Raw genomic sequence first — 27238 nt, forward strand, 5'->3', positions numbered from 1 at the left:
GTTGGCCAAGTTGGTTAGGCCTTTTAGGAGCTGAAGTTCAACACATCTGGAGGACCCATGCTTAGGGACCACTACCATAGGAAATGCTCTGGATAAAGCAAACAAAACTTATGCTTAACTCAGTGGTTCTCAATCTTCCTAATGCCACAGCCCCTTAATACAGTTCCTCATGTTGTGGTGATGCCAACTATAAAATTATTTTCGTTGCTACTTCATAACAGTAATTTTGCTACTGTTATGAATCATAATGTAAATATCTGATTTGCAGGATACATTTTAATTCACTGGACATAATTTGGCACAAATACCCAATATGTCCAAATTTCAATTGATTTAGTCATTTGGGAGTTGTCCTTGCTGGGATTTATAGTTAACCTACAATCAAAGGGCATTCTGAACTCCATCAAGGATGGAATTGAACCAAACTTGGCACACAGAACTCCCATGACCAACAGAAAATACTGGAAGGGTCTGGTGGGAATTGAACTGTAGTTCTGGAGTTAAAGTTCAACTACATCCAGAGAGCACTGTGGACTCAAACAATGATGGATCTGGACCAAACTTGGCACAAATACTCAATATGCCCAAATGTGAACACTGGTGGAGTCTGGGTGAAATAGATTTGACATTTGGGAGTTGTAGTTGGTGGTATATTCTGAATTGGTCCAAACTCCCCACACAGAACCCCCATGACCAACAGAAAATACTGTGCTTTCTGATGGTCATTGGCAACCCCTCTGACACCTTCTCCTGACTCCCCCCACCCACCCCCCCAGGGGTCCAGACCCTCAGGTTGAGAAACGCTGGCTTAACTGTTTACAATCTACCAGTGACCAAACCAGATTAAGAGATATGGTCCTAAAGAATATGTATAGGCAAAGTTATGGATTACTTAGGTCAAGACAGCCATTTTCCCTCATTAAATAGACATTCTGAGCGTTGCTTACTTCGACTTAAAGATGAGAAGAGAAGGCAACACCAAAACACAAGGAAAGGCGAGATGGCGCCCAAGGGACTCAAGAAGTGTTTATTCTTAACGGGAGCCCGAGGCGTTTGAGTTCCTGGAAACTCCTTGGGGGCAAAGCTCCTCGCAAAACCGCCGGAGAGGCTCCTCTTCCTGGCAAGGATTGAGAATGGCCTCTGAGGAAAGGTATTTATTACCCGAATCAGAAAGGAAGAGATTGCCTGTGCGTGTGAGTGCGTGTGTGGAGCGGATTGCATAGAAATTGTTTCTTAAATTGTTTGTGCGTCGCTACAGTAAAAGCTCAATTGTTCTGGTTAATATGGAGGAGGCGAATAAGCCAATCTGCAATTCATTGATTTCAGGGGGAAGAGACGCACACGCACCATTTGATCCTTTCGCTTTGCCTCTGAACACCTCCAGAGTCCAATTTTTACCAGCCTTTCAGGAAGGTCATCTGGAAAAGCGGCTCACACCCCCCCCCCCCCAAAGGCTTCGGGATTTGAACCTCAATTGCGTTTCCTACGTTCACACCCAGCAATCTAAGCAACCCACCACCCAGTCAGGACACTGTCAGGATGAGCCTGGCCCGGAAATAAGAGGCATTTCTCCTTCGCCTTCTCCTGTCTTGTGGTTCTGCTCTCAGGAAGGCCATCAAATCCATCTCTTCCTGAGCTCAAAAGGGATGACAAAAAAAGGCCGGAGTTCTGCACGACCCGCTCAGAAATAGGAACCGGATTGAGGCGTCTATACGAGCAAGTGGTTTGGTAGAACTCCGCTTTGTAGGTTTAGGTAGAAAAATACGGAGTGGACAATATTTATTAGAAGCTTATTAGAAGGAAGGAGAAATGTTGTGGTGCTTGAGGATGAGGAATAGATGCTGAAAAAACGAAAAGCACAGAAAAACATGGGAACGAGCAAAGAAAACAGTAGCCTTGCGAGAAAGAGAGATTGGAGAGGAAGAGTGCTGAACAATAAGAGCACGAGAAACGTCCAAAATCAGAAGAATCCCGTCGCTGTTTAAATGAAAGTCCCTCTAAAGAGGAGTAATCTCTCACAGAACTGGAATGACAGGAAGGAAAGGCAGGGTGGGCACTCGAGCACCTGGCGAAAGCCAATTTGAGAAGGGCGGTGAGGTGGGGGCAGCTTTGGACTCGGATTCTGGAGATCAGGCTTCGGCCATGGGTCTCATTGGACAAGTCACACTCTCTCAGCTTCAGAGGAAGGCCATGGCAAGCCTCATCTGAACCAATCTTCTCCCAAAGCCCTTTGTGATTGAGTCGCCATAGGTGGGAAAGCAAGGCATGTTGGAAATAGCAACCTCCCAAGCCTTTCACTATTTATTTGTTAATGTATACATTTGCTAACTTTTGTATTGTATGTGTATGTTGATTGGCCAGTTTGACTTACCCCTTTGGTGCAGCTGAGGAAAGCAAATTGAAGAGCTGTCTCTTCCCTTTTGAGAAGGGCGACGAGGTGGTTTCAGCCTTGGACTCTGATTCTGGAGACAAGGCTTCAAATCATGGGCCATGGGTTTCACTTGGGCAAGTCACACTCTCTCAGCCTCAGAGGAAGGCCATGGCAAGCCTCATCTGAACAAATCTTGTCCCAAAACCCTTTATGATTGAGCCGTCATAGGTGGGAAAGCAAGGCATGTTGGAAATAGCAACCTCACTATTAACCTGTATTCTATGTGTATGTTGACTTGCCAATTTGACTTATCTCTTTGGTGTGGGAGGGGTTATAGACATGTGGTTGTACTGAGCATGTTCAGACTCAGGATTCTATTTTGTATTCAGTGTGATTGTGGACTTCAATGTGCGTTAAGTCTGCTTACCACCTCATTGGAGGTGGATGGGCCTGTTGAGCATCTCAATGAAGGTGGAAATGCTAAGTTTGCATTTGGACTTCAATAAAAGCAGGTTGCTGTTTAGAGACTATGGACTATGGATAAAGAATGATATCCTGTGTTCACAACAGAAAGAACTACATCCTATCCACAACTGAATTTTAATAATAAATGTGCCAGTATGGTGAATTCATACAAGTTGTTTATGAGTAAACAAAATATATTATTTTTCAAAGAAGACTTTGTTTTTATCTCTGAGTGCATATTTTAACTAAGAAGTTTCAAGGAAATGTAGAGGGACCTCACAACTTCTGAGGATGCTTGCCATAGATGCAGGCGAAATGTCAGAAGAGAATGCTTCTAGAACATGGCCATCTAGCCCAAAAAACCTACAACAACCCGGAGAGTATATCTTTTGGGCAATTGCAACTGCAAATTCTACTTCAAAGAAACAACCATATTCTGCTAATCAAATATATTTTTGTAGTGGCATATCTTTATCCTTGGCAGTTTAAAGACCTGGTTCTTCAGTTTAACAGCTGAGTTACCTGTGTGCCATTACATGAATGCTTGTGAATATCACTTGTTCAAAGGGATGACTTCTGACAAGGTCATGCTTTCCTTGACTACTAGTTTTCAAAAAGTGGTCTCCATATGTTCATATTCAAATTTGCCAAATGGATGTGACATCATTTTTACCTTTTCAATAAGTTATTTCTAATAGAGTATGGAATTTCCAATAAGGCAGCCAACAACAAGAACAAATATCCCCTTCCATGCTTTCTCCAGCTTTAAGTTCTGCTGGGAAAACCATCCTATCCCCTGTACAGGTACTTGAGGAGAATGTGAGAGAAGGCCTTGGGTGATGCGCAGTTTTTAGTCTGTTTTAAAGCAAGATTTTAATGGGTTTTACCGGTAATTCTACTGTTATTGAATGCTGTTTTTAATTTTAATTTTGTTTTCAGTGGCTTAAGTACATATTATTTTATTCTCCGCCTAGAGTCCCAGCCTGGGAGGACACACATAAATAAATGGGAGGGTGGAATAAGGTTGGGACAAGACCAGAGGAGAATGGAAGGTGCCTGGGGACTCATCACACTAGAGACTGAATCCACTTTAAATCCGGTTGCTACCTCCTGCAGAATTTTGGGGATTATAGTTTAAGGAGGAGCCTTTAACAGCCTCACTAAACCACAAACCCCAGAATTCTGCAGGAGGCCGAAACCGGATTTCAAGTTGATTCAATCTCTAGTGCGATGAGGTGGCTAATCCTTTGATGTCGAGACTGAATGCTGCCGAGGTGCCTTCAAGCCCATGGATTTCGTAGGCAAGTCCTACTCAGAGAGGCTTTTCATTCAGGGTTTCTCACTGAGATTGGTAGCCAGCTTCGTGTAGAAAGTGCAGATGACCAAGTTTTATTCTGTGCTGCCATCAGGAGTCCAATCTGCCCGGTTTTCTCTTCTTTCTGGTCGCAAGAGCAGGCTCGCCGCCTTGATCCAACTGCGAGGAAAGGGACTTTTTCAGACCGTCCTGTAACTGGGCAATTCTAGGAATGGCACCTCAACATTGGCAGGGATTTTTGGAAGTTTTGGCCACATAAAAGAGCTGTGCTTCTTGCCCGGCCTCACTGAACTATCTTGTCTCCATCGCCATTCTGTATGTGCCAACGGGGCCAAAGATGGCCTGCCAGTGTCAACCATCCCTGGGCCCATTCTCTCGCGTGGGCTCTCTCTCAAGGAAGCGTGTGGCGTTTCGTTCTGGTCTGGCGTGTATATAACACCGCGTGGGTAAGGGGGCTTCGAGGACAGGTCGAGCAAAGCCATTCCCAGCAGAGGAGCGCTTGTAACTCACCCCTCCCCGTCCACGGAAGCACACCCGAGGCATTCCTCCTCCGTGACGAGGTTTGAGCAGCCTCCCTTCACTTTTGCTGTGGATTGGGACCTGTCTTCAGGCCAAAGGGGGCGAAAAGCAGGAAGCGTGGTTTACTTGGTTGCATTAGGAAGGGAATAAAAGTCGGATCCAGCGTTGCCTTTCCTTTCGTGGATCTCGTCATTGCCTAGGAGAATATCTTTGGAAGATTTTGGCGGCCCTTCGTAGCTCTCTGCGCGAAGGGAGCCGCCCTCTCCCTCTTTCTCTCTCTCTCCCTATTTCTTTCTCCCTCTTTCTTTCTCTCTCCCTCTCTTTCCCTCTCCCCGGGGTTTTGCTCCTCCAGCCCTTCCCGGCTTCTGTTCTGCTTGGCTGACTTGGGCGAGGGTTCCTCTCCCTCTTCTTGTCTCTCATTCGCGACCAAATTAGCACCTTTTAGCAGGGAATAAACAGACGCTCTCAGGGACAGGGCACTGAAGGTCTCTATTTGCAAAAAGAAAGAGGCGAGGGAAAGAGGGGCAGAAGCAGGCACGGGAGAAAGGCTCGCAGAAGTGGGGAGCCGGCCTCCGTTTGCTTCAGAGGAGTCTCTAAAGTTGGAGGCTTGAGAGTCCCGGGAGGCGAGGAGTCGCGGCCTGAAGCGAGCCAGAGAGAAAAGCACCTTTCTTTTCACACTTGCCTCAAACAGACAAGAGTTCTTTCTCCCACCCGGGACAGTCCACAGATAAATCAACCCCTTTTTCCTAGTTTCCAACAGACCTCACAACCTCTGCCATAAATGCGGGTGAAACGTCAGGAGCGAATGCTTCTGAAACATGTCCGGAAAACTCAGAGCAACCCAGCACCTTTCTTTCCACAGAACCGCCATGGAAAGAAGGGCTTCGGTTCTAGGAGCGACGCTGAGGCCAAACGGCACCTGTGTTTTGTATCCCCAACAACAACAACACCAACAACAACATGGCAAATTCCCTCTGCTTGTCTCGGTTGCTCAGTAGTCCTTTCCCTCCTTCAGTCTTCTCACAAGCCCTTGATTCACTCAGTCCTGTGGGCTTCGCTGTCTTCCCTACAGAGGGTCCACTCGGTCCCTCTTCGTGAGGCGAGGAGAGAGCCTTCGGGGAAGAGGAAAGGAAGGAAAGCGGCGCCAACAAGAGGCTCTCCTCCAGCCCCGCGTTTGGGGAGGGCGGGAGCCCTCAGGGTCTGGAAAACGGGTCTGAGGCATGTGTGAAGCCCTCCTCAGGCATCTCGGTGTCCGCTCGGGGCCGAGAGGCCTCCTGGCTAGAAACCACGGGGGCCAAACACCCCTTCCTGCCCAAAAGGGGCCCCGAAAGTGAGGACGGCAGTATTTCGAAACATGGGAAGGAAATAATAATAATAATAATAATAATAATAATAATAATAATAATAATAGGCTGGCGTGGGAATGGGTGTCCTGCCTTTGGAAATGATTGCAAATCGAGCCCAAACAGTCTTTGATGGCAGAAAAGGCCCGATGAGGGAAAGAGCTGAGGCGGAGGGGGTCCTTGAGTCGCCCCACAGACGCCATGTCTATTCTCCATGAGGGGCCCACAGAGGCCGAAGCCAAAGGCCGGGAAAAGGTTCGTTCGTCTTCCAAGAGACGGGGAAATAACAACCTCCTTCCCTCGAAAGAGTTGGGGACCCCAGCCCTTCGCTCCTTAGCCCGGCAACCCCTCCTCCGCCCGGGATCCCCTTTTCAGGAGGCCGAGCCCTATCTTGCGACCTTGAAGGGCGACCGGGACCTTTGAAGGCATGCCGCGGGGAATGGGAGGAAACCGCCAAAGGGTCCCTCTCGCTTCCTCACTCCCGAGAGAAACAAACTACACGCACACACAGGCATACATCTGCTTGTTCTATGCCTTCTAATCGTATAAAGGGACCCCAACGCGGACTTATGAAGGAGTTGCCAAGACAAGGCAGGCAAGAGTTCTTTCTCCCACCCGGGACTTTCCACAGATATATAAACCCAATTTTCCTAGCTTCCAACAGACCTCACAACCTCTGAGGATGCCTGCCATAGATACTGATATATAAATTTGGGTTTATATATCAGTAAATGCAGGCGACACGTCAGGAGAGAATGCTTCTAGAACATGGCCATACAGCCCGAAAAACCTACAACAACCAAAAGTTGTTCAGAGGGGGCGGAGAGAGAGCGAGGCCCTTTAATGCGAGTCGAAGCTAGTTATGATAAACTCCCAAAAAGAAAGCCATGAAGTGCGGATCTGTGGCGTGCGTCACCCCCACCCGGGCCTCAAGCTGGTTCCAATATTCTGCACAGCAGAACCGCTTTCTCCAATACCGGCCTGAAACTGCATTAAATGGTCAGTGGGGATGGCGCCTGGCTTGCCCAGTGGACTTCCAGGGCTAGACGAGTGGTCCTCGTCCAACCCTCAAAGCCAGTATGGCCCATGATTCAGTGTTTAGATGGGAAGAGAAGGAGCAAGACCTCGAAGGGCGCTTTTGTAAACATTTGCCACCAAACGTTAGGAAATGAAGCACACGGCTGGCTTTTCCCGGGCGGAAAGGAAGGGCAGGGAGGGGAGGCTACGGCAAATGGAAGGGGACAGTGTGGCTGTTTCCCCGGCGAGCAAAGGGCGAGCGACTGGCCCGACGGGGCGAGCTTTGCCTCTCTTCCCGCGGAGGAGAAGCCAGCCAGCCAGCCATCCATCCAGCCATGCAGCCAGCCACGCTTCTTGTGCTGCTGCTGCTGCTGCTCCTGCTGCTGCTGCGCCTCCTGCCAAGGCAGCGCTGACTTGCTCGCTGGCTCCTTCGCACATTTGCATTTGAAAGAGTTATCCAGATGTTTATTACAGTAAGAGAGGGAGAGAGGGAGAGAGAGAGGGAGAGAGAGGGATCCCAATTATAAATCCTTGTATTTTTAAATACCGACTGTAAGCGATTCAAGTAGATGTCTTTGTAAAATAAAATAAAAAAGTGACATGTTCAGGGAGGAGGAGGAGGAGGAGGAGTGGAAAGAAAACCAGGCCTGGACTCCTCCCGTCGCCACCTCTGCTCCCAGGTTTGGCTCGGAAGCCTCCTTTGCGCCCATTTCATGCCCTTCCAAGACCACCCTCGGCCTGCAAAACAACAAAGGGGCATATTTGGACCATCTTGGGCACCGATCGGGTCTTAAGTGCATTGATACAGGAGGAAGTTGCTTCCCAGCTAGAATGAATGCATATTTAACGCAGAGGACCGTTTTCTAAAAGGCGGGATTCGGATTATTCTCAAAGCAAAGCAAGTATGAACTGTAGTGACCTTAGATGACCTCCATCCAAGCCCAGGCACCTTTTCCTTGACCTTAAAGGGGGATTTTAAGGAGGTGGGTTAGTGCCCCCCTTGCCCAATTTCCAAGGGAAAAATGAATTGGGTCGTTTCATCAGAAGCATCCACCAAAACTTCACTGGTTTCCACGGCACGGAGAACCCCGGATTTGGTTCTGTGGGGCCACAGCTCAGAAATGTGATTTGAGAATAATTCCTAGTTCTGGAATATGACCACACAGACAGGAAAACTCACAGCAACCCAGTGATTCCGGCCATGAAAGCCTTCGACAACAACTAATTCTTAATTCTTTCATGGCCGGAATCACTAGGTTGCTGTGAGCTTTCCGGGCTGTGTGGCTATGTTCCCGAAGCATTCTCTCCTGACATTTCACCCACATCTATGGCAGGTATCCTCAGAGGTTGTGAGGTCTCTTGGAAAGTAGGCAAGGCTATTCAGTGCTATTCAAGGTGGCCAACTGCAACATTCACACTTGCCTGAAACAGACAAGACCTCACAACCTCTGAAGATGCCTGCCATAAATGTGGGCGAAACGTCAGGAGAGAATGCTTCGGAAACATAACCACACAGCCCGGAAAGCTCACAGCAACCTAGTGATTCCGGCCAGGAGAGAATGCTTCTAGAACATGGCCATATACCCTGGAAAACCTACAACAACCCAGACAAGAGTTCTGGGTTGTTGTATTTTCCACATATATATAAACCCACCTTGCCTAGTTTCCAACAGACCTCACAACTTCTGAGGATGCCTGCCATAGATGTAGGCAAAAAGTCAGGAGAGAATGCTTCAAGAACATGGCCTGGAAACCTCTCAGCAACCCAATTCCTAGTTTCAGAAGGCGAAGAAGCAGTTCCTTGTTTTGTTTGCGATTTAACGAGTAGGATCCGTCCCAGAGAAAATGGAAGAGGCGAGAAAGAATTCGTGTTTTCCCATCGTTTCATTCCCGACGTTTTATCCCACGTTTTTTAGTCTCGGAGTGAAGAATTCAAGTGGGATTGTGTAAGGGATATATACGGATTCACTAGAATACAAAACACATTTAGACACAAACATATAAGTCAACAGAAAAATTGAGCAACAAAGTTTCTAAAGAAAATAATCATCTAGAGCAGACCTGGGCAAGCTTGGGTCCTCCGGGTGTTTTGGACTTCAACTCCCACCATTCCTCACAGCCTCAGGCCCTTTCCTTTCACCCCTCAGCCGCTTAAGCGTGAAAGGAAAGGGCCTGAGGCTGTGAGGAATGGTGGGAGTTGAAGTCCAAAACACCCGGAGGACCCAAGCTTGCCCAGGTCTGCTCTAGATGTAAACAAACAGTCATAACATACGCCCAACGTTGTGTCCGCAACCCTGAATACACAATGTTGGGGTCAATTATGATTCATACTCCCGAATATTTTATAAGTTTTCAGTCTCTTTGCCTCTCCGAGTCTCTGTTGAAGGGAGAAATAGCAGCTTATAAATAAGAATAAATAGCGACGAGGATGATGATTGGGAAGCCAACTAATTGGGTAAACAATTCAAATAATTCTAACTTTGCTGGAGAACTGACCGCTGATTCAGGAATCCACTATTGATTTGGGTCGCTGTGAGTTTTCCAGGCTGTATGGCCATGTTCCAGAAGCATTCTCTCCTGACGTTTCGCCCACATCTATGGCAGAGGTTATGAGGTCTGTTGGAAACTAAGCAAGTGAGGTTTATATATATGTGGAATGTCCAGGGTGGGAGAAGAATCTATCAGGGCCTGCTAATACCTCCCAACAACGGATCCCCAGGCAGCATTCTCTTCTGACGTTTCGCCCACATCTATGGCAGGCATCCTCAGAGGTTGTGAGGTCTGTTGGAAACTAGGCCAGGGTCCAAGGTGAGCGAAAGAAGTCTTGTCTGTTTGAGGCAGATGTAAATGTTGCAATTGGCTACCTTGATTAGCAGTGAATTGTCTTGCAGCTTCAAAGCCTGTCTGGTTGCTGCCTGGGAAAATCCTTTGTTGGGAAGTGTTAGCTGGCCCTGATTTATTCTTGTCTGGAATTCTCCCTTTTTTAGTGTTGCTCTTTGTTTACTGTCCTGATTTTAGAGTTTTCAATACTGTTACCCAGATTTTGTTCATGTTCATGGTTTCTTCCTAGTTTCTAACAGACCCAACACTTGCCTAGTTTGTAACTAGACCTCAAAACCTCTGAAGACACCTGCCATAGATGTGGGCGAAGCGTCAGGAGAGAATGCTTCTGGAAATGGCCATACAGCGCGGAATACTCACAACGACCCAGTGATTCCGGCCATGAAAGCCTTCGGACAACACGATGGATTTAATCAATCTCAGAGGGGATGTTGGGGGAATTATTTCTTCAATGTCGAGTTCAAAAGGAGGTGGTAAGAAATGTAATTTAAGATCATCTGGATGGTGAATGGGTTTGTTTTTCCCACCTACACTGTGCTCATCTCGCAAACTGTCCGGGGGATTGAAGTGGGCAAGGTCGTTGAAGGGGTTCCTCACATCCATCCAGAGCTAGCTAAAAGTCCAGAGAGGAGAGGGCGAGGCGGTCCCGTCCGGCTGGCTCCGCCCTCCCTTCCTGCCTCGGCGGAATCCGGTCCGGGTTTCCCTCGGGGCTGGGATCCGGAGCCTGCCCAGCCTCTGCCGGCAGCCAATCAGCGCGCGGCTCTCCGCACGTGGAGGAGAGGGGACCCCGCGCCCCGCGAGCGCGCCTCAGTCCCTACCCTCCTCGCCGGGGTCCCGGGCGGCCAGAGACGGAGGCCCGAGCCGCGACCGGCTGCCAGCCCGCTTCCTTGCCTCGCTTCGCCCGCTTCGCCGCCCTTCCGCCGGGGAGGGAGGGAAGGAGGGAGGGAGGGGCCCGGGGCCACGGGCAGAGCCAGCGCCACCCCGGCCAGCCAGCGCCACCATGAGCGGCCCATACCAGGACGAGAGCTGCTCCGAGAGGCCCGAGAGCTGCAAAAGTAAATCGCCAACTTTGCTCTCCTCTTACTGCATCGACAGCATCCTGGGCCGGAGGAGCCCCTGCAAGATGCGGCTGGTGGGCGCTGCCGCCCCTTCCTCCGCCCTGGCGCCGCAGGACAAGGCCGGGCAAGGTGAGACCCGCCGGGAAGGAGGGGAGGGAGGAGAAGGGAGGGAGGGAGGCCCTGGCAGACTCCAGCCCCGAAGGCTCCCCTCTCAGGAGGATCTTCCCCTCGGAACCCCGCTCGGAAGCCAGGCCGTCTCTTGTTGAGGAGGGGGAGGAGGAGGCCTTGTGGTGACAAATGTCCGCCCTTGTCAGGAGGCCTCCGAGGGGTATTTTTCCGTCCAGCGAAGGGTGAAGAGATCTGGTGTCAGCCGGGAGGGAGGTTTGTAGGAAACCGGGGCGCCCTTTGAAGCTTTCCCTGGCTTAGGACAAACGGAGCCAGAGAGAGACAAAAATAGAGGGAAATCAAGATAAGAGGGTGGGGAGGGGAGGGCAAAAGATAAGAGGGGGAAAGAAAGATAAGAGGGGGAGAGAGAGGGAGAGGGGGCAAAAAAAAAAAAGAGAGAGAAAGAAAAAGGGAGGGGAGAGAGAGAGTGAGATCGGGACTCTTCTTCCTCCATGGAGCCGGCCGAGAATGAGGGAAGAGAGAGGGAGAGAAGAGAGGGCAAATACAAGGGGAAAGAAAGAGGGAGGGAAGAGAGAGGGGGAGATCGGGATTCTTCTTCCTCCTACAAAATGGGAGAAATCCTCCACAGGTGTCAGTTTTTTGTTTGTGTGTATGTGTCAGGAGCGACTTGAGAAAGCGCAAGTCGCTTCTGGTGTGAAAGAATTGGCCATCTGCAAGGACGTTGCCCAGGATGTTTTCATGTTTTGCCATCCTTTGGGGAGGCTTCTCTCATGTCCCCGCATGGGGAGCTGGGGCTGACAGAGGGAGCTCATCTGCCCTCTCCCCGGATTCGAACCTCCGACCTGTAGTCCTGCCGGCACAAGGGTTTAACCCATTGCGCCACGGGGGGCCTCCAGGTGTCAGGTAACCATCCTTTTAAAAAGTCCGCTTTAGATCGGTTTGCCTTTAGAGAGGAAGGCCCTGCCTACACTCAGCGCCCAGTGCAGCTCGAAGGGAGCTTCCCAACTGCGCGGACGGACAACAAACTCCCACTTAAAAAAAAGTCCTTTTTTGTGGCGTGGGCCCCAAACCGGCTCCAGGAGATCCGCACAATGAAACCACTGCATTCAATGGTCAGTGTAGATGTGCCCAGAGAGAAAGGGAGAGAGAAGGGAATTGGGGTTCCTTCACTCAGGAAGACTGAGATATCCCACCACAGGTGTTGAGTGAACTGAAGCCTGCCGAGTGGCACTTCCTGCCTGTGCCTTGACCCGGTGCCTGTCCCCTGTGCCTTCTCCCCTCTCTCAGGGCCGGCCAAGGGCCTCCCTCCTCCGGGCCTGGAGGCCTCCGAGCTGCACCTTCCGCCCAAGCTGCGCCGCCTCTACGCTCCCGGCGGGGCTCGGCTGGTGTCGCGGTCCGAGGCGGGGGCCTCTTCGTGGGAGGCGCTGAAGATCAGCCAGGCGCCGCAGGTGAGCATCAGCCGCAGCAAGTCCTACCGGGAGAACGCGCCCTTCGACGACGGAGGAGGAGGAGGAGGAGGAGGGGGAGGCAGGCCCGGCCGCGACGAGGAAGACCTCCTGGAGGAGGAAGACGACGAGGAGGAGGAGGAGGAGGACGAGCTGGAAGAGGAGCTGCTGGACGAGGAGGAGGACGAGGCGCTGCTGTCGGAGGCCCAGGAGGCCCGTCGGGGCGGGCTGGGGATGGGTCCGGGCCCCGCGCCCCCTCCGCCCGCCCCGCTGCCCCTCCAGCCGCCCCCTCCGCCTCCCGAGGGCCCCGAGGGGTCCCCCAAAGAGGAGCTCTCCCTGCTCCCGGGCGACGAGGGCAAGGACGGCGAGGACGGCGTGTGCCTCTCGGCGGGCAGCGACTCCGAGGAAGGGCTGCTCAAGCGGAAGCAGCGCCGGTACCGCACCACCTTCACCAGCTACCAGTTGGAGGAGCTGGAGAGGGCCTTCCAGAAGACCCACTACCCGGACGTCTTCACCAGGTAAGCGGCGGGCGGGCGGGCGGGCTGGCCGCCTCCTTGTCGCGCGTTGGGCGCCCCTTAGGCAGGAATGGGAAAAAGGGTCCTCGGCGCGGGAGAAGGTGGGGGGGGGGGGGGTGGCCAAAGGCAGCCATTCACACAAAGGGCCTTTTGCCTTGGCAAACTGTCACCACTAAATAGTCCTGGAAAGTCAGCGCTGAAACCACATCCTCCGGCCGGTCAAGAGGGCAGGAATTCTGTAAGCAACACTTTATTCAAGATAGAGACTTTAAAGGGGGGGGGGCTACACTGGAAAACGAAAGCCCTTTGGCACAGCTTTAACTGTTGCGTGATCAGGAGAGTTGTAGTTGTGCAAGGTGCCGTGGAGTGGTATCGAATGGCTTTAGTTCCACAAAGGAAATGCCTCTGAGAGGGAAGGGCTGCGCTTGGCTTTGCCTGGAAGTGGTCGGGAAGGGGAAGAGGGGGAAGGAAGAAAAGAAGGAAGGAAGGAAGGAGAGAGAGAGAGAGAGAGAGAGAGAGAGAGAGGAAGGGAGGAAGGAAGAAAAGCGAGAGAGAGAGAAAGGGAGGGAGGGAGAAAGAAAGGAAAGAGCGAGAGAGAGAGGAAGGAAAGGAAGGAAGGAAGGAAGGGAGAAAGGAAAGAGAGAGAAAAGGAAAGGAAGGTAGAGAGTGGAAGGGAGGGAGGGAGGAGAGAGAGGGAAAGAAAGAAAGGAGAGAGAGAGAGAAAGAGAGAGGAAGGAAGGAGAGAAAGAAAGAGAAAGAAAAGGAAGAAAAGAGAGAAAAAGAGAAAAATAAAGTGAGAGAGGAAGGAAGGAAGGAAAGAGAGGTAGAAAGAAAGAGAAAGAGGATGGAAGGAAGGAAAGAAAGAAAGAAAGAAAGGGAGAGGGAGAGAGCGCGAAAGGAAGGAAGGAACAAGGAGAGGCAGACTTTAGGGCAAATTCGCAGGAGCAGAATAGAAAGGGAGCTTTGGGGAGCTGCAGAGGACACTCAAACTTCTGGGGCGGGGAGGGGACTAATGTCCCTAGGGGTGGCAGTTGTGCCCACTGAAGGGTGGGGAGGGGTTCTCCAAGAGCCGGAGCCCCATAGGCAGAAGCAGCGGGGAAAGCTGGCTCGGGCTCGGCCTCCCTTCGGCAGCCAAGGACAGGGCTGGGCCGGGGCGGAGGGGGGAGGGCATGGGCTAGGCCGTGTCCAAAGCCTGGCCGGCGTTTATTTTTGCCCCGCTCCCGAGGCTGGCCTGCCAGGGATCAAGTTCGCGGCCGCAGCTCGGGAGGAGCGCCCGGGAGGCGAGATCAAAGCCCGCCGCGGCGGCCGGGCAGAGAAGGCGAAGGGGGAGAAGGGAGGCTAAAAATATGAGGCCGGAGGGCCGCTTGGCATCGCCACTCCCTTCTTCGCCTGCTTCCCATTCAAACCCGCGCTGGGATGCCGACTTCATTCTGTGCTGGGCGCGATCGCGGCGTGAGTATCCATTTCCCTAGTTAGGGCCTCTTCTTTGTGGATTTACAAACTAAGAAAATGAATAATCCCTGGAGCCAGGTCCTAGGGATTCCGCTTCCTGCCTTCCTGCCTTCCTCCCTCTCCTGCCAGCTTTCTCATCCTGGTGCCAAATCATCCGGGAGAGAGACAGAAAGGGAGCCAAGGCCTTGTGAAAAGCCAGGCCGAGGAGCCCTTGCCCTCTCCAAAGGAATGCGCGCTCGCCTTCCTCGGGAATGTGGGCTCCGGGAAGGGCCCTTTGGGAACGTTTTCCTTGGGGGCGAGCGAGCGAGCGAGGGAGGGAGGGAGAGAGGGAGGGGACGAGGACCACACCTCGGTCTCTGTATTGGTGAATAATGCCCTTCCTGTGGCCGCCTTTGCCATTCCGGAGGGACCTTTCCTTCAGTTTTTGGCCACTTTCCTCTCCCTCAACGGCAAAACCTCCCCAAGATTTGTTTCATGCTTCCAAAAGCAACAGTTTTCCTCCCAAGAGAGAGATCAGGCCTTCCCACGAACCCCAGGGAGCTCCCGTGCGCCTGGAAGTTTCCAACGGTGGATTCCCACTTGCAGTCATGACTGTGGCAATAATAATAATAATAATAATAATAATAATAATAATAATAATAATTCACAGATATATAAACCCCATTTTCCTAGTTTCCTACAGACCTCACAGCCTCTGAGAATGCCTGCCATGGATGCAGGCAAAACGTCAGGAGAAAATGCTTCCGGAACATGGCCGTACAGCCCGGAAAACTCACAACAAACCATAATAATAATCTCTCGGTAGGGTTGGCGGGGCAGGTGAAGGGGTTCTCTTGTCGGGCCGCTGAGGAGGGAGGGAAGAAAGAAAGAAAGAAAGAAAGAAAGAGGAAGGGAAGGGAAGGGAAGGAAGGAAGAAGCAAGGAAGGAAAGAGAGAGAGAGAGGAAGGGAAGGGAAGGGAGAAAGAAAGAAAGACAGAAAGAGGAAGGGAAGGGAAGGAAGGAAGAAGCAAGGAAGGAAAGAGAGAGAGAGAGGAAGGGAAGGGAAGGGAGAAAGAAAGAAAGACAGAAAGAGGAAGTGAAGGGAAGGAAGGAGGGAGGAAGGAAGAAGGAAGGAAGGAAAGAGAGAGAGAAAGAGGAAGGGATGGGAGAAAGAAAGAAAGAAAGAAAGACAGACAGACAGAAAGAGGGGGCTTGGCCCATCCTTGGGGACCCTCTGCTTCTCCTCCCCCGCCAAGGGTGCCTTCCTTCAAACCGAATTGGGAAGCGGAGCCAAACCCTCCGTTTGGTGCTCAAGGCTGCGCTCGACGGCACTGCTATGATTTCGGAGCGGGGCTTGAGGAGGAAAACTCGAAATGTGGGGTGACTCCACGGCAATAAAAACCCGAGCGGAAGGCGGGAGGGAGGGAGCTTGGCCTTGTGTGGTATTTTCGATCTCTCCTTTGGATGAAAGGAGGCAGAAAGGGGAGGAGAATCTGAGTTGTTGTAGGTTTTTCGGGCTGTATGGCCATGTTCTAGAAGCATTCTCTCTTGACCTTTCACCTGCATCTATGGCAGGGATCCTCAGAGGTTGTGAGGTCCTCACAATATGCCCAATAAGGGGCGCGGGGGGGGGGGGGGAGAGCAACTACAAAGAATACACAAGACCTGGGATGTCAAAAAAGAAGGTTTTATTGCAAGGTGCAAGGCATATTTGTGGCCGTTCCTTGAAACCATCCTTCCTTTCCGCCTCCCGCTCCGATCCTAGTGGCAAGGGGCCCTCTCTTCCGCTTCCCTTCCCATCTTCCTCTTCTTTTCTCCGGAGTGAGCCCTTTCTTTCCCCTTCTGCTTGTTGTCTCCTCTGCAGGGAAGAGCTGGCGATGCGCCTGGACCTGACCGAAGCGCGCGTGCAGGTGAGTGAGCCCGGGGCCTGGGGAAAAACGAGAGAAGGGCCGCCCGTGGGAGGAGAGGGCTCGGGTGGCCCATTGCATCGAGATCGTGTGGCCGAGGGCTTCGATATCCCCCCCCCCCCGGGTTGACAGAGCTGGGTTAGGAATGGGCCTCACTACCGACCCCAGAGCCCAAAGGAGGCAGAAGAGGTTGAAATGTTCCCTGCGGTGGAAATAACTTTCCCCCCGTTTAGCTGGGTTTCCCTCTCTGCACGATTTGATTTCTGGTTGCGGCAGGGCTTTCTTTGGGGAATCTCCTTAGCTCCAAAGCGGCTCAGGCGGGAAGACTTGGGGTTCGGCGTGGATGTGGAGACCCTGGAGAGCTGCCCTCCCTTCCTGGCCCCACAACAGATGGCCGCGCCTGGCCTTGGTGGCTCGGCGCACATCACTTCACAGGCCGAGGCGGAAAGCATCATAAATTCCATATGGCTGGCTTCATACCCAGCAGCCTCGGGCCTCCTGAAGAGCCAGCCCGGCGTCCCCTCCTCTCTGTTGACACATTTCTCCATTGTCAAACAGAGATGTGACAGCAACTCAGGATTTCCAGCTCAGGGGAATGAGTCGTGGGAAAGTTAAATAACTCAAAAAGAGAGAGAGAGAGAGAGAGATTTCTCTCCTTACCCCCTTCCCCGCCTTTCTTTCTTTCTTAGCCTCCTCCCTCCTTCTTTCCCCGGAGAAGATGTAATTAAAGGGGGGGATATGAATTATGAGAGCCCCTCGGTTTACCTTTGGGTGTAGTCAAACTTATTAATTCAATCCGAAAAGGGGCCAAGTTGCTAATTGAGTTGGAGACGGGGAAAGAGAGAGAGAGAGAGAGAGAGAGAGAGGCGCGCCGGGAATCCAACTGCTTCCAAACTTCCCCAAAATGTGATCCTCCTCCAAGTGGCCAAACCGGCGACCCTTCCCTCCTTTTCCCTTCCGCACTTCTTTAGGAAATATTTATATTCAAGGCAAAGAGGCTCTAGTTCGATTTTAAAATGGATTTTTCTTTCAATGTGTTGTCGAAGGCTTTCATGGCCGGAATTACTGGGTTGCTGTGAGTTTTCCAGGCTGTATGGCTATGTTCCAGAAGCATTCTCTCCCGACGACGTTTCGCCTGATTGTTTTCTGCCTGGAATTCTGTTTTCTGCGTGTTGTCCTTCATTCAGTATTTTATAAAAAAAAATCTAAAATCAGGACAGTAAATAAAGAGCAACACTCAGAAAACAGGAGAATTCCGGACAGAAGACAATCAGGGCCAGCTAACACTTTCTAACAAAAGCTTCCCCATGAATCTGCAAGGCCATTCAATGCTAATCAAGGTGGCCAACTGCAACATTCACACTTGCCTCAAGCAGGCAAGAGTTCCTTCTCCCACCCTGGACATTATTCCACATATGTTGGCCTAGTTTCCAACAGACCTCACAACCTCTGAGGATGTGGGCGAAACGTCAGGAGAGAATGCTTCCGGAAGATGGCCATACCGCCCGGAAAACTCACAGCAACCCAGACTTTTCTTTCCTTCCGTTAATTCTATTTCTACAACGAAATGGATTATTTCCCTCCCTCTTTAAAGCTTTTCCGTTGTTGCAAAATTTGGAAGTAGAGATACAAAATACATAATAAAAACACACACTTCCCCCCAATTTCTACATGGGGTTTTGCAAGAAAGAGTGTGCGTTTGAAGGAAGGAAGAGAGAAACGGAATAGTGTTGGGTTAGGATTTGTTGTTGTTGTTGTTGTTGTTGTTGTTTCTTTCTTCCTTCCCCCCCCCTTTCCCCCCAAATTGAAAAGACAGGAGCTTTTTGCAAATTGTGCCGAGTGTGGGTGGCTGCGGGGATGGCAATTGTAACCACAATAACAGTGATAAAATAATAGTCATTTCCATCGGATGGGAAATTAGAGACTTTAAAGCTTTTTGTTAAAAAATAAAATAATAATAAAAGTCGTCCTTAAAAAGAAAACACAATGTCGGCAAAAACATTTACCTGCCTGACAGCCCTCTGCAGATGGGGAGGGAAGGAGAGAGAGAGAGAGAGAGAGAGAGAGAGGAGATTATCCGCTTTGAATCGGATTATACGAGGGCCCTTCTACATTGCCATATGTAATCCAGATTATCTGCTTTGAACTGGAATATATGGCAGTGTAGACTTATATAATCCAGTTCAGATGATGTGGATTATCTGCTTTAATAATCCGGATTATATAGTAATGTAGAAGATGGCCTGAGTCTACACTGCCAGATAATCTGGGATCAGAGCCTGTGATATAGGGTAGAGTAGATCCAGCCTAACACTGTAGAATGAATGCAGTTCCTCAGCGTTTTTCTTAACTGCCATGGCTCAATGTCATGAGAATCCGGGAGTTGTAGTTTTACAAGGTCTCTTTAGTCTTCCACACAGGGCCTTTCCACACAGCCCTATAACCCACAATATCAAAGCAGGAAATCCCACGATATCTGCTTTGAACTGGAATATATGGCAGTGTGGACTCAGATAACCCAGTTCAAAGCAGATATTGTGGGATTTCTGCTTTGATATTCGGGGATATAGGGCTGTGTGGAAGGGCTCTGGGTTATCTGAGCCCACACTGCCATATAACCCAGTTCAGAACAGATAATGTGGGATTTTATTCAGCTGTCTGGAAGGGGCCTCCGGGGCATTTCCTAATTCCAAACTCAACTAAACGAGGGCTGGATCTACACTGCTTTAAATTAGGCGGTTTGAACTGCGTGATATGGGTCCACATTGCCTTACACTATGTAACCAAATTTAATAATTTTTCTCTTTTCTTAGTTTGAAAGTGTTATTTATTCCCTGTTTAATTGTACGTAGTACTTACTTGGAAAGTAGACTTGATACACCAGAAACTTTGTGGGTTTTGTTGTTGTTTTGTTTGCTTTGGTTTGGTTTTTTGTTGGTTTTTTGTTTTGCTTTGTTTTTGTGGCTGCCACAAACTATGGCCCCTTCCACACAGTTGAATATAATCCCATATTATCTGTTTTGAACTGGAATATATGGCAGTGTGGACTCAGATAACCCAGTTCAAAGCAGATCTTGTGGGATTTTCTGCCTTGATATTCTGGGATAGAGGGCTGCGTGCAAGGGCCCTAAGATAAATGACTTTTCACTTGTAGATATAGGGCTGTGTGGAAGGGGCCTGTGTTGAATTGGTTGGAAATAATTAATTGACAAAAAACTATAGCAAAATATGCTGCAGGAAAGATGCTCCAGAAAGACCATTTATTTACCCCAAGGGGAACTCCAGGCGGTTTACAGATGGCAATTATTAAACGCCTCTTAAACATAAACACAAACAACCTTAAGCTTAAAATCAATTGAATTAAAATTAATACATATTTTTTAAAAATTAAAATTACATACAGTATTAAAATCACACCATTCAAAAACTTTTTTTGCAGTTTAATAAACCTGCCCGCACCTCCCCCATGTTTAGGACCAAATTTATAACCCAGGGGCACAAACATTATTTATGTATTTATTTCCTATATTTATACCCCGTCCTTCTCTCCCCACCCCCAGGGTCCTTCCACACAGCCCTATATTGTGTCCTTCCAACACAGCCCTATATCCCAGAATATCAAGGCAGAAAATCCCGCAATACCTGCTGAAGTGGGTTCTCTGAGTCCACACTCAGATAATGTGGGATTTCCTGCCTTGATATTCTGAGATATAGGGCTGTGTGGAAGGACCTATTGTGTTATTTGGCAGTGTAGCTCAGCTCAGCCTGAAATAATTCTACTCAACTAGAGTTGGAAACGGCGCTCCGTGCAGTCATGCCAGCCACATGACCTTGGAGGTGTCTACGGACAACGCCGGCTCTTCGGCTTAGAAATGGAGATGAACACCAACCCCCAGAGTCTAGACTTAATGTCAGGGGAAAACTTTACCTTTACTTAAAGCTGGAATTAGGATATATCTTTGGAAGAGGCATGGACAAACTTAGACCCTCTCCTTCAGGTGTTTTGGACTTCAACTTCCACCATTCCTAACAGCCTCGAGCCCTTAGGCAGCTGAGGGGGGAAAGGATGGAGCCTGAGGCTGTTAGAAAGTCCAAAACACCTGGAGGGGAGGGCCCAAGTTTGCCCATGCCCGGCCTTGAGGAAGGCTTCCCAATGTCCACCAGAGTGACGTGGGAGAGGGGACGCCCTCCCTGCACGCACTCCCACTCACCTAACGTGGCCTCGCCTCTCTTGCTTGCTCTCCCTCCCTCCCTCTCTCCCAGGTCTGGTTCCAGAACCGTCGGGCCAAGTGGCGGAAGCGGGAGAAGGCGGGCGCGCAGAGCCACCCTCCGGGCTTGCCCTTCCCGGGCCCGCTCTCGGCCTCGCACCCGCTCAGCCCCTACCTGGACGCCAGCAGCCCCTTCCCGCCTCACCACCCGGCCCTCGACTCCGCTTGGACCGCCGCTGCCGCAGCCGCTGCCGCCGCTGCCGCCGCCTTCCCGGGCCTCCCTCCGCCGCCCCCCGGATCCTCCGCCGCCCTCGCCCCCGGCGCCGGAGCCCCGCTCGGGCTCAGCACTTTCCTCGGCGCCGCCGTCTTCCGCCACCCGGCCTTCATCAGCCCCGCCTTCGGAAGGTAAAGGAGGGGAAGAGGGGGAAGAGAGCCAGGGCAGCCCAAAGGGGTGGGCAGGGGCAAGCTACAGATCAGGCCTGGGCCAACTTGGGCCCTCCAGGTGTTTTGGACTTCAACTCCCACCATTCCTCACAGCCTCAGGCCCTTTCCTTTCCCCCCTCAGCCGCTTAAGATTAAGCGGCTGAGGGGGCAAAGGAAGGGGCCTGAGGCTGTGAGGAATGGTGGGAGTTGAAGTCCATAACACCTGGAGGGCCCACGTTGGGACAGGCATGATTGACAGTCCCCGAGCAACCCAAGCCTCTATGTATACACTGAGACAAGGTTTTGCATTGGAGGGCAGGGTGCATTTGAGGGACTGCCCATCCTCCCCTTTGCTACTGGGTTGTAAAGGAGTTTCCCCTTGGGCGAGGAGCGGGGCGGGGGAAAGGTCTTCTGAATCTTTGGAAATTAACACACACACACACGTATGACGATCACATGCCACCTCCCTTTCTCCTGATTGGACCCTTATCTTTAAAAGAAAGCACTTCTGGAAAGGACATTTAAAGTCCCTGGTTGGCAATCTTTTTAAAGGGTTGCTGTAAGTTTTCCGGGCTGTATGGCCATTTTCCAGAAGCATTCTCTCCTGATGTTCTGCCCACATGTATGGCAGGCATCCTCAGAGGTTGTGGCATCCGAACAACGACCTCTGAGGATGCCTACCATGGATGTGGGCGAGACCTCAGGAGAGAATGTTTCTAGGACAGGCAAGGGCAAACTTGGGCCCTCCAGGTGTTTTGGACTTCAACTCCCACCATAGGCTGTTAGGAATGGTGGGAGTTGGAATCCAAAACACCTGGAAGGTCCAAGTTTGTCCATCGCCATACAGCTCGGAAAACTCACAGCAACCCAGGGAAAGTTGTTGTTGTTGTTGTTAATGATGATGTTTTGTGGGTTCCAGTTATTTCCCACCCTAAAACAAACCCATCACTGCTCTGGGGGGATTTGTTAAGAGGGAGTTTGCTTCTGAAGCTGAGAGGGTGTGTCGACCACTCAGTGAAAGTTGCTGAAGTCACAAAAGATGAGGAAAGAGATGCCCAAGGCCTCCAAACCCGATCTGAACGGGAAGTCAAGGATGGGGCGGGTGTTTTATACGTAGCTCCCTTAAAAAAAAAAAAAAGGGGGGGGGGCAAGCCATACAATGAAGAGAGGGGAGAAGGCAGTCGTTAATTAAAGAGACAAAGAAACCATTATTAAACCCGAGGAGAGACCTGAAGATGCGAGGGAAAGGTAGCGGAGGAGAACAAAGGAAGAGGAGATGCCACTTGAGAGCATTAGATCAGGAAGGAGGAGGAGGAGATGGGGGAGAAAGGGGGGAGGCAAGTAGAAAAGGAGGCTGGGGGGGGGGGGAGGCCCGCCCCATGGAAAAGGCACCCTCGGGGCCTCTCTTTCAAGAGACTCCGTTTCCTGGAAAGAAGGCCGCGGAGCACCCAACTTAGGGGCGAGTTCGTTCGTTGCCCTTCCTTCCTTCCTTCCTTCATTCCTTCCTCCCTCCCTCCTTCCTTCCTCCTTCCTTCCTCCTTCCTTCCTCCTTCCTTCCTTCCTCCTTCCTTCCTCCTTCCTTCCTTCTTCCTTCCTTCCTTCCTTCCTTCCTCCTTCCTTCCTCCTTCCTTCCTTCCTTCCTTCCTTCCTTCCTTCCTCCTTCCTTCCTTCCTTCTTCCTTCCTTCCTTCCTTCCTTCCTTTGGAGGTTGTGAAAAGCTCCCAAAACAGGCTGGCGAAAAGGTTCCTCGGTTAAGATAGACGTTCGGGATCAATGAATCAAGAGGGTGTGTGTTTCCAAGGGGCACTTGCTTGGAAGTGATATCTAGTGATACCCAACTTTTGGTCCAAATTCCAGGGCTTTGGGACGTCACCTCCCAGAAGCCCCAGCCAACTTGGCCAACTCTCAGGGTATTCTGGGAGCTGCAGTCCCTAAGTCCAGGGGAAAATGCTTTTTAGACGACCCGAAGTGAATCGGTCTCCTTGGCAGAGGAAGGGGAAGCCTATTTTGAGCAAACCGGCCGTGGTTGAACTACCACTCCTATCACCCAGTCATAGCCAAGGTTACAAATACTAGGAGTGGCAGTCTAACCACATCTGGGTGGGATACAAGGATCTGGAGCCCTTTCTCTGCCTAGCTGGCTGCCAATCAGTGCGCGGCTGTCGGCAAGGACGCTACTCAGGGGACGCCCAGATGTTTTATCATCTTGTGGGAGGCTTCTCTCATGTCCCCGCATAGGAAGCTGGGGCTGACAGACGGGACATGAGAGAAGCCTCCCACAAGGATAGTTAAACATCAAAAGATCCGCCCCCCCCCGTGGGAACGTCCTTGCAGACGGCCAATTCTCTCACACCAGAAGCGACTTGCAGTTTCTCCTGAGACACACACACACACACACACAAAACCCCGCTCCCTGGATTCAATCCCCGCTGTCGTCCAGCTTTAAGGTTTAGGAAGGGCGCTGAAGAATCTGGCGATGAGGGAGGCCCAAAGGTGGTTTGAAACTGCATTAAAGTGGTCATCTAGGCTGAGTTTCAAATCGGCAGTGAAGGCAATAGTTTCGCTGAGCAGGTGATTGATTCCCCGGGGGAATCCTGGAACCACTTTGAGGCTGGCATGGTAATGGGGGGGGGGGGGGGAGGTAGTGATTGCACGAAGGGCTTTATCTCATCCACATTTGGGGGGGGGGGATTGTTGTCTGGCCACCGCACATGGAAGCTTGCTTGGAAAGGCGTTAAATGCGGAGTGTAGATGAGGCCCAGGCGCCTGTCCTGTGGAGGCGGCAAGGCGAGGCGAGGCGGGGCGGGGGGAGGGAAGGCGCACGGCGACCCCCTCCCTCTCTCCCGTCCGTCAGTCCCGTTGGCGGGGCTTATCCCTGGCCGTCCCCTGTTGCCTCCCAGGCGCGCAGTTCAGTCCCTGGCCGCGATGATGCCCATAATCACCTCGGCGGTTAATGCGGAGCGCGGAGAAGGCTCGACGCGCCAGTCAAGGGGGTCAGGGACGGGAGCGGGAGGGAAGGCGAGCTCCCCAGATCCCCGCCGCTGAGCCCGGATGCTGCGAGGCCAGGGCTGCCGGGAAGTAATTGGCCTTCCGCTGCGAGGAAATCCGCGGCTACGGCGCTCCCCGCTGGGTCCCGGCCGCGAAGGGGGCGCTTGGGGGGCTCTCGGGACGGAGGGGAGCCGAGGGGGGATCCCAGGCGAGGCGGAGGCCTGGCCTTGGGACGGGGAGGAAGAAGGAAGAGGAGGAGAAGGGGCCATCCGCCTTCGCCTCACAGCCCCCTCATTCCCTCCCTGCCTGCCTGCCTGGCTCCCTCCTTCTGCGCGGGGCTGCTGATGGAGTCCTCCCCTCCGTCCGCAGCACCAGCCCAGCTCTTTCCTGACAGGAGGAAATGGGAGAGAATGAGGCACTTTGCAAATAGGCTCCCGGGCTGTCAGCCCCCGGGGGATTTCCAGCCTGTCTTTCTCTCCATCTCCCCTTCTTCCTCTCCGCCCCCTTCCTCCCGCTCTTCCTCCTTCCCTCCTCCCCCCCCCCCCCCACAGACACTCCGTGCCATCGTCCTGGGATGCCTGGAAAAGGGGGGACACGAATCACTCCCACGAATTCACAGCCCTCGTTTTTCGGGGGCTACTTCACCCAAATACCAATTAGGCGGCCGGCAGATTTTTTTTTGAGTTCACTGAACTGACACCCCCACACCTTATTTATTTGCTTTCGACTCTCAATTCAGACTCCATGTGATGTGTTAGGATCTGTGTGGACCTCCAAAGACATTGCGCTTCAAGCCCACCACTCCCACTCCACAACACAGCGTGCTCACCCGGGAACTAGCTGCAATGCCTCCCCTTTCAGGCACCCGCCTCAGGCCTTGTCATGGCCTCTCTCTCCGGCCTCCCCAGGCAGGCAGCGGGCCTTGTCTGTCTGAAAGGGAATTGCAGGGAAGGGGGAAAGCTGGAACCCTCAGCGCCGTTTGCTTTGGCTTTGACAGTTGTCTTTCTTTCTCCCTCTCCCCCTTCCATTCTTCCTTCTTCCATCTATCCTCCATTCCTTCATCTCTCCCTTCAATTCTCCTTTCTACATTTTCTATCCTCCCTCCCTCTCTTCCTCCCTCCCTCTTCCATCCATCCTCTCTTCATTCCATCTATATATCGCTTCCTCCCTTTTCTATCTCCCTCCCTTTCCTTCCTTCCCTCATTCCTTCTTCTCTTCCTTCCACCCCCTTGCTCCCTTTTCTTTCCTCCCTCCTTCCATCCCTCCCTTCTTCCACCATCATCTTTCCTCCCTCCCTTTCTCCCATTCCTCTCCATCTTCATTTCTTCCTCTCTTTCATCCATCCTCCATTCTTCCTTCCTTCGCCTTCAATCCATCCTCTCCCTCTTCCTTCTTTCCACTTTTCCGTCCATCTTTTCTGCCTTCCTCCTTCCTTCCTCTTCCATACCTTCCCTCCCTTCCACCCTTCTTTCATTCTTTTCATCTTCCCTCCCTCCCTTTCTCCCTTTCCTCTCCTTCCTTCCTTCCCTTCTCTACCAACCAACTTCTCTCCCTCTTTCCACGCTTCCATCGATCTTTTCTGCCTTCCTCCTTCCTTCCTTCCTTCCTTCCTTCCTTCCTTCCTTCCTTCTTCTTCCATCCATCCATCCTCCATTCTTCCTTCCTCCCTCTTCCATCTATCCTCTCTCCCTCTTCCTTCTTTCCATTCTTCCATCCATCTTTTCTGCCTCCTTCCTTCCTGCCTTCCTTCCTTTTCCATCCATCCATCCTCCATTCTTCCTTCCTCCCTCTTCCATCTATCCTCTCTCCCTCTTCCTTCTTTCCACTCTTCCATCCATCTTTTCTGCCTCCTTCCTTCCTTCCTTCCTTCCTTCCTTCCTCTTCCATCCATCCATCCTCCATTCTTCCTTCCTCCCTCTTCCATCTATCCTCTCTCCCTCTTCCTTCTTTCCACTCTTCCATCCATCTTTTCTGCCTCCTTCCTTCCTTCCTTCCTCTTCCATCCATCCATCCTCCATTCTTCCTTCCTTCCTCTTCCATCTATCCTCTCTCCCTCTTCCTTTCCACTCTTCTATCCATCTTTTCTGCCTTCTTCCTTCCTTCTTTCCTTCCTTCCTCTTCCATCGATTCTCCATTCTTCCTTCCTTCCTCTTCCATCTATCCTCTCTCCCTCTTCCTTCTTTCCACTCTTTCATCCATCCTTTCTGCCTCCTTCCTTCCTTCCTTCTTTCCTTTTCCATGCATCCTCCATTCTTCCTTCCATCCTCTTCCATCTATCCTCTCTCTCTTCCTTCTTTCCACTCTTTCTTCCTCTCTTCCCTCCTCCCTTCCTCTTCCTTCCCTCTCTTCCATCTTCCATCCCTTCCTTCTTTCCACTCTTCCCTCCACCCTCCCTCCCTCCTTCCCTTCTTCCCCCATCTTCCATTCCTTTCCTCTTCATCTTCCTTCCTCTCTCTCTTCCTTCCCTCTCTCCCTCCTGCAGGCTCTTCTCCACCATGGCCCCGCTGACCAGCGCTTCCACCGCGGCGGCGGCGCTTCTCCGGCAGCCTTCTCCGGCGGTGGAGAGCGCGGTGCACTCGGGGGGCGGGGGTGGGGGCGGGGGCGGCGGGGGCCTCTCGGACCCCTTGGCGGCGGCGGCGGCGGACCGGCGGGCCTCGAGCATCGCGGCGCTGCGGCTGAAGGCCAAGGAGCACGCGGCCCAGCTCACGCAGCTCAACATCCTCCCCGGGAACAGCGCCGCCGGCAAAGAGGTCTGCTAAGAAGAGAAGAGACGCGAGAGAGAAAGAGAGAGGGAGAAAGGAGAAAGAAAGTGACCATGAGCTTGAGAGGGACTGAGAGAGAGAGAGAGAGAGCGCTCGTCGCCGGGGAACGACGAATCCAAGACCAAAACCACGTTGGGGGGCAGGGAGTGGGGTGGGAGCGGGGAGGAGTGGGGAAGGAGGGAGAGGACGACACGAGGCAGGACTGAGGAGAGACCTCCGCCGAAGAGAAGAAGAAGGCCGAAGGAGCAGCGCAAGGGAAGGGAGAGAAGGAAGGAGCGGCGCCCCTCCTCCCTCCCAATAGAGACAGCCTGCTCTCTTCTTCCCTGGGAGTGCTTTGCTCGCCCCAATCTCTTCGTTTGGGAACTCCGACGTGGAAGGAAGCAAAAGGGGCGCTGCTGCTGCTGCTATTCTCCTATTTCCTTGGCAGGGCCAAAAAAAAAAAAAAAAAAAGCAAAGCCAGTGACGCGGAGAAGGCGCAAAACAACAACCCACAAACAAACCAACA

The 27238-nt window shown here is 51.8% G+C and overlaps 1 protein-coding gene across 1 annotated transcript; it reads left to right on the forward strand.

Annotated features, from left to right (window-relative positions):
* The first annotated feature begins 10699 nt into the window (after positions 1-10699).
* ARX (aristaless related homeobox) lies at positions 10700-26770 on the forward strand. The gene is made up of 5 exons (XM_067466769.1): positions 10700-11058; positions 12343-13018; positions 16311-16356; positions 20617-20966; positions 26454-26770. Exons 1-5 carry the CDS (start codon positions 10872-10874, stop codon positions 26728-26730), a joined length of 1536 nt encoding a protein of 511 aa, XP_067322870.1. The 5' UTR covers positions 10700-10871; the 3' UTR covers positions 26731-26770.
* The last annotated feature ends 468 nt before the right edge of the window (positions 26771-27238 follow it).

This window comes from Anolis sagrei, chromosome 3, assembly GCF_037176765.1.
Source record: "Anolis sagrei isolate rAnoSag1 chromosome 3, rAnoSag1.mat, whole genome shotgun sequence".
NCBI lineage: Eukaryota > Metazoa > Chordata > Lepidosauria > Squamata > Dactyloidae > Anolis > Anolis sagrei.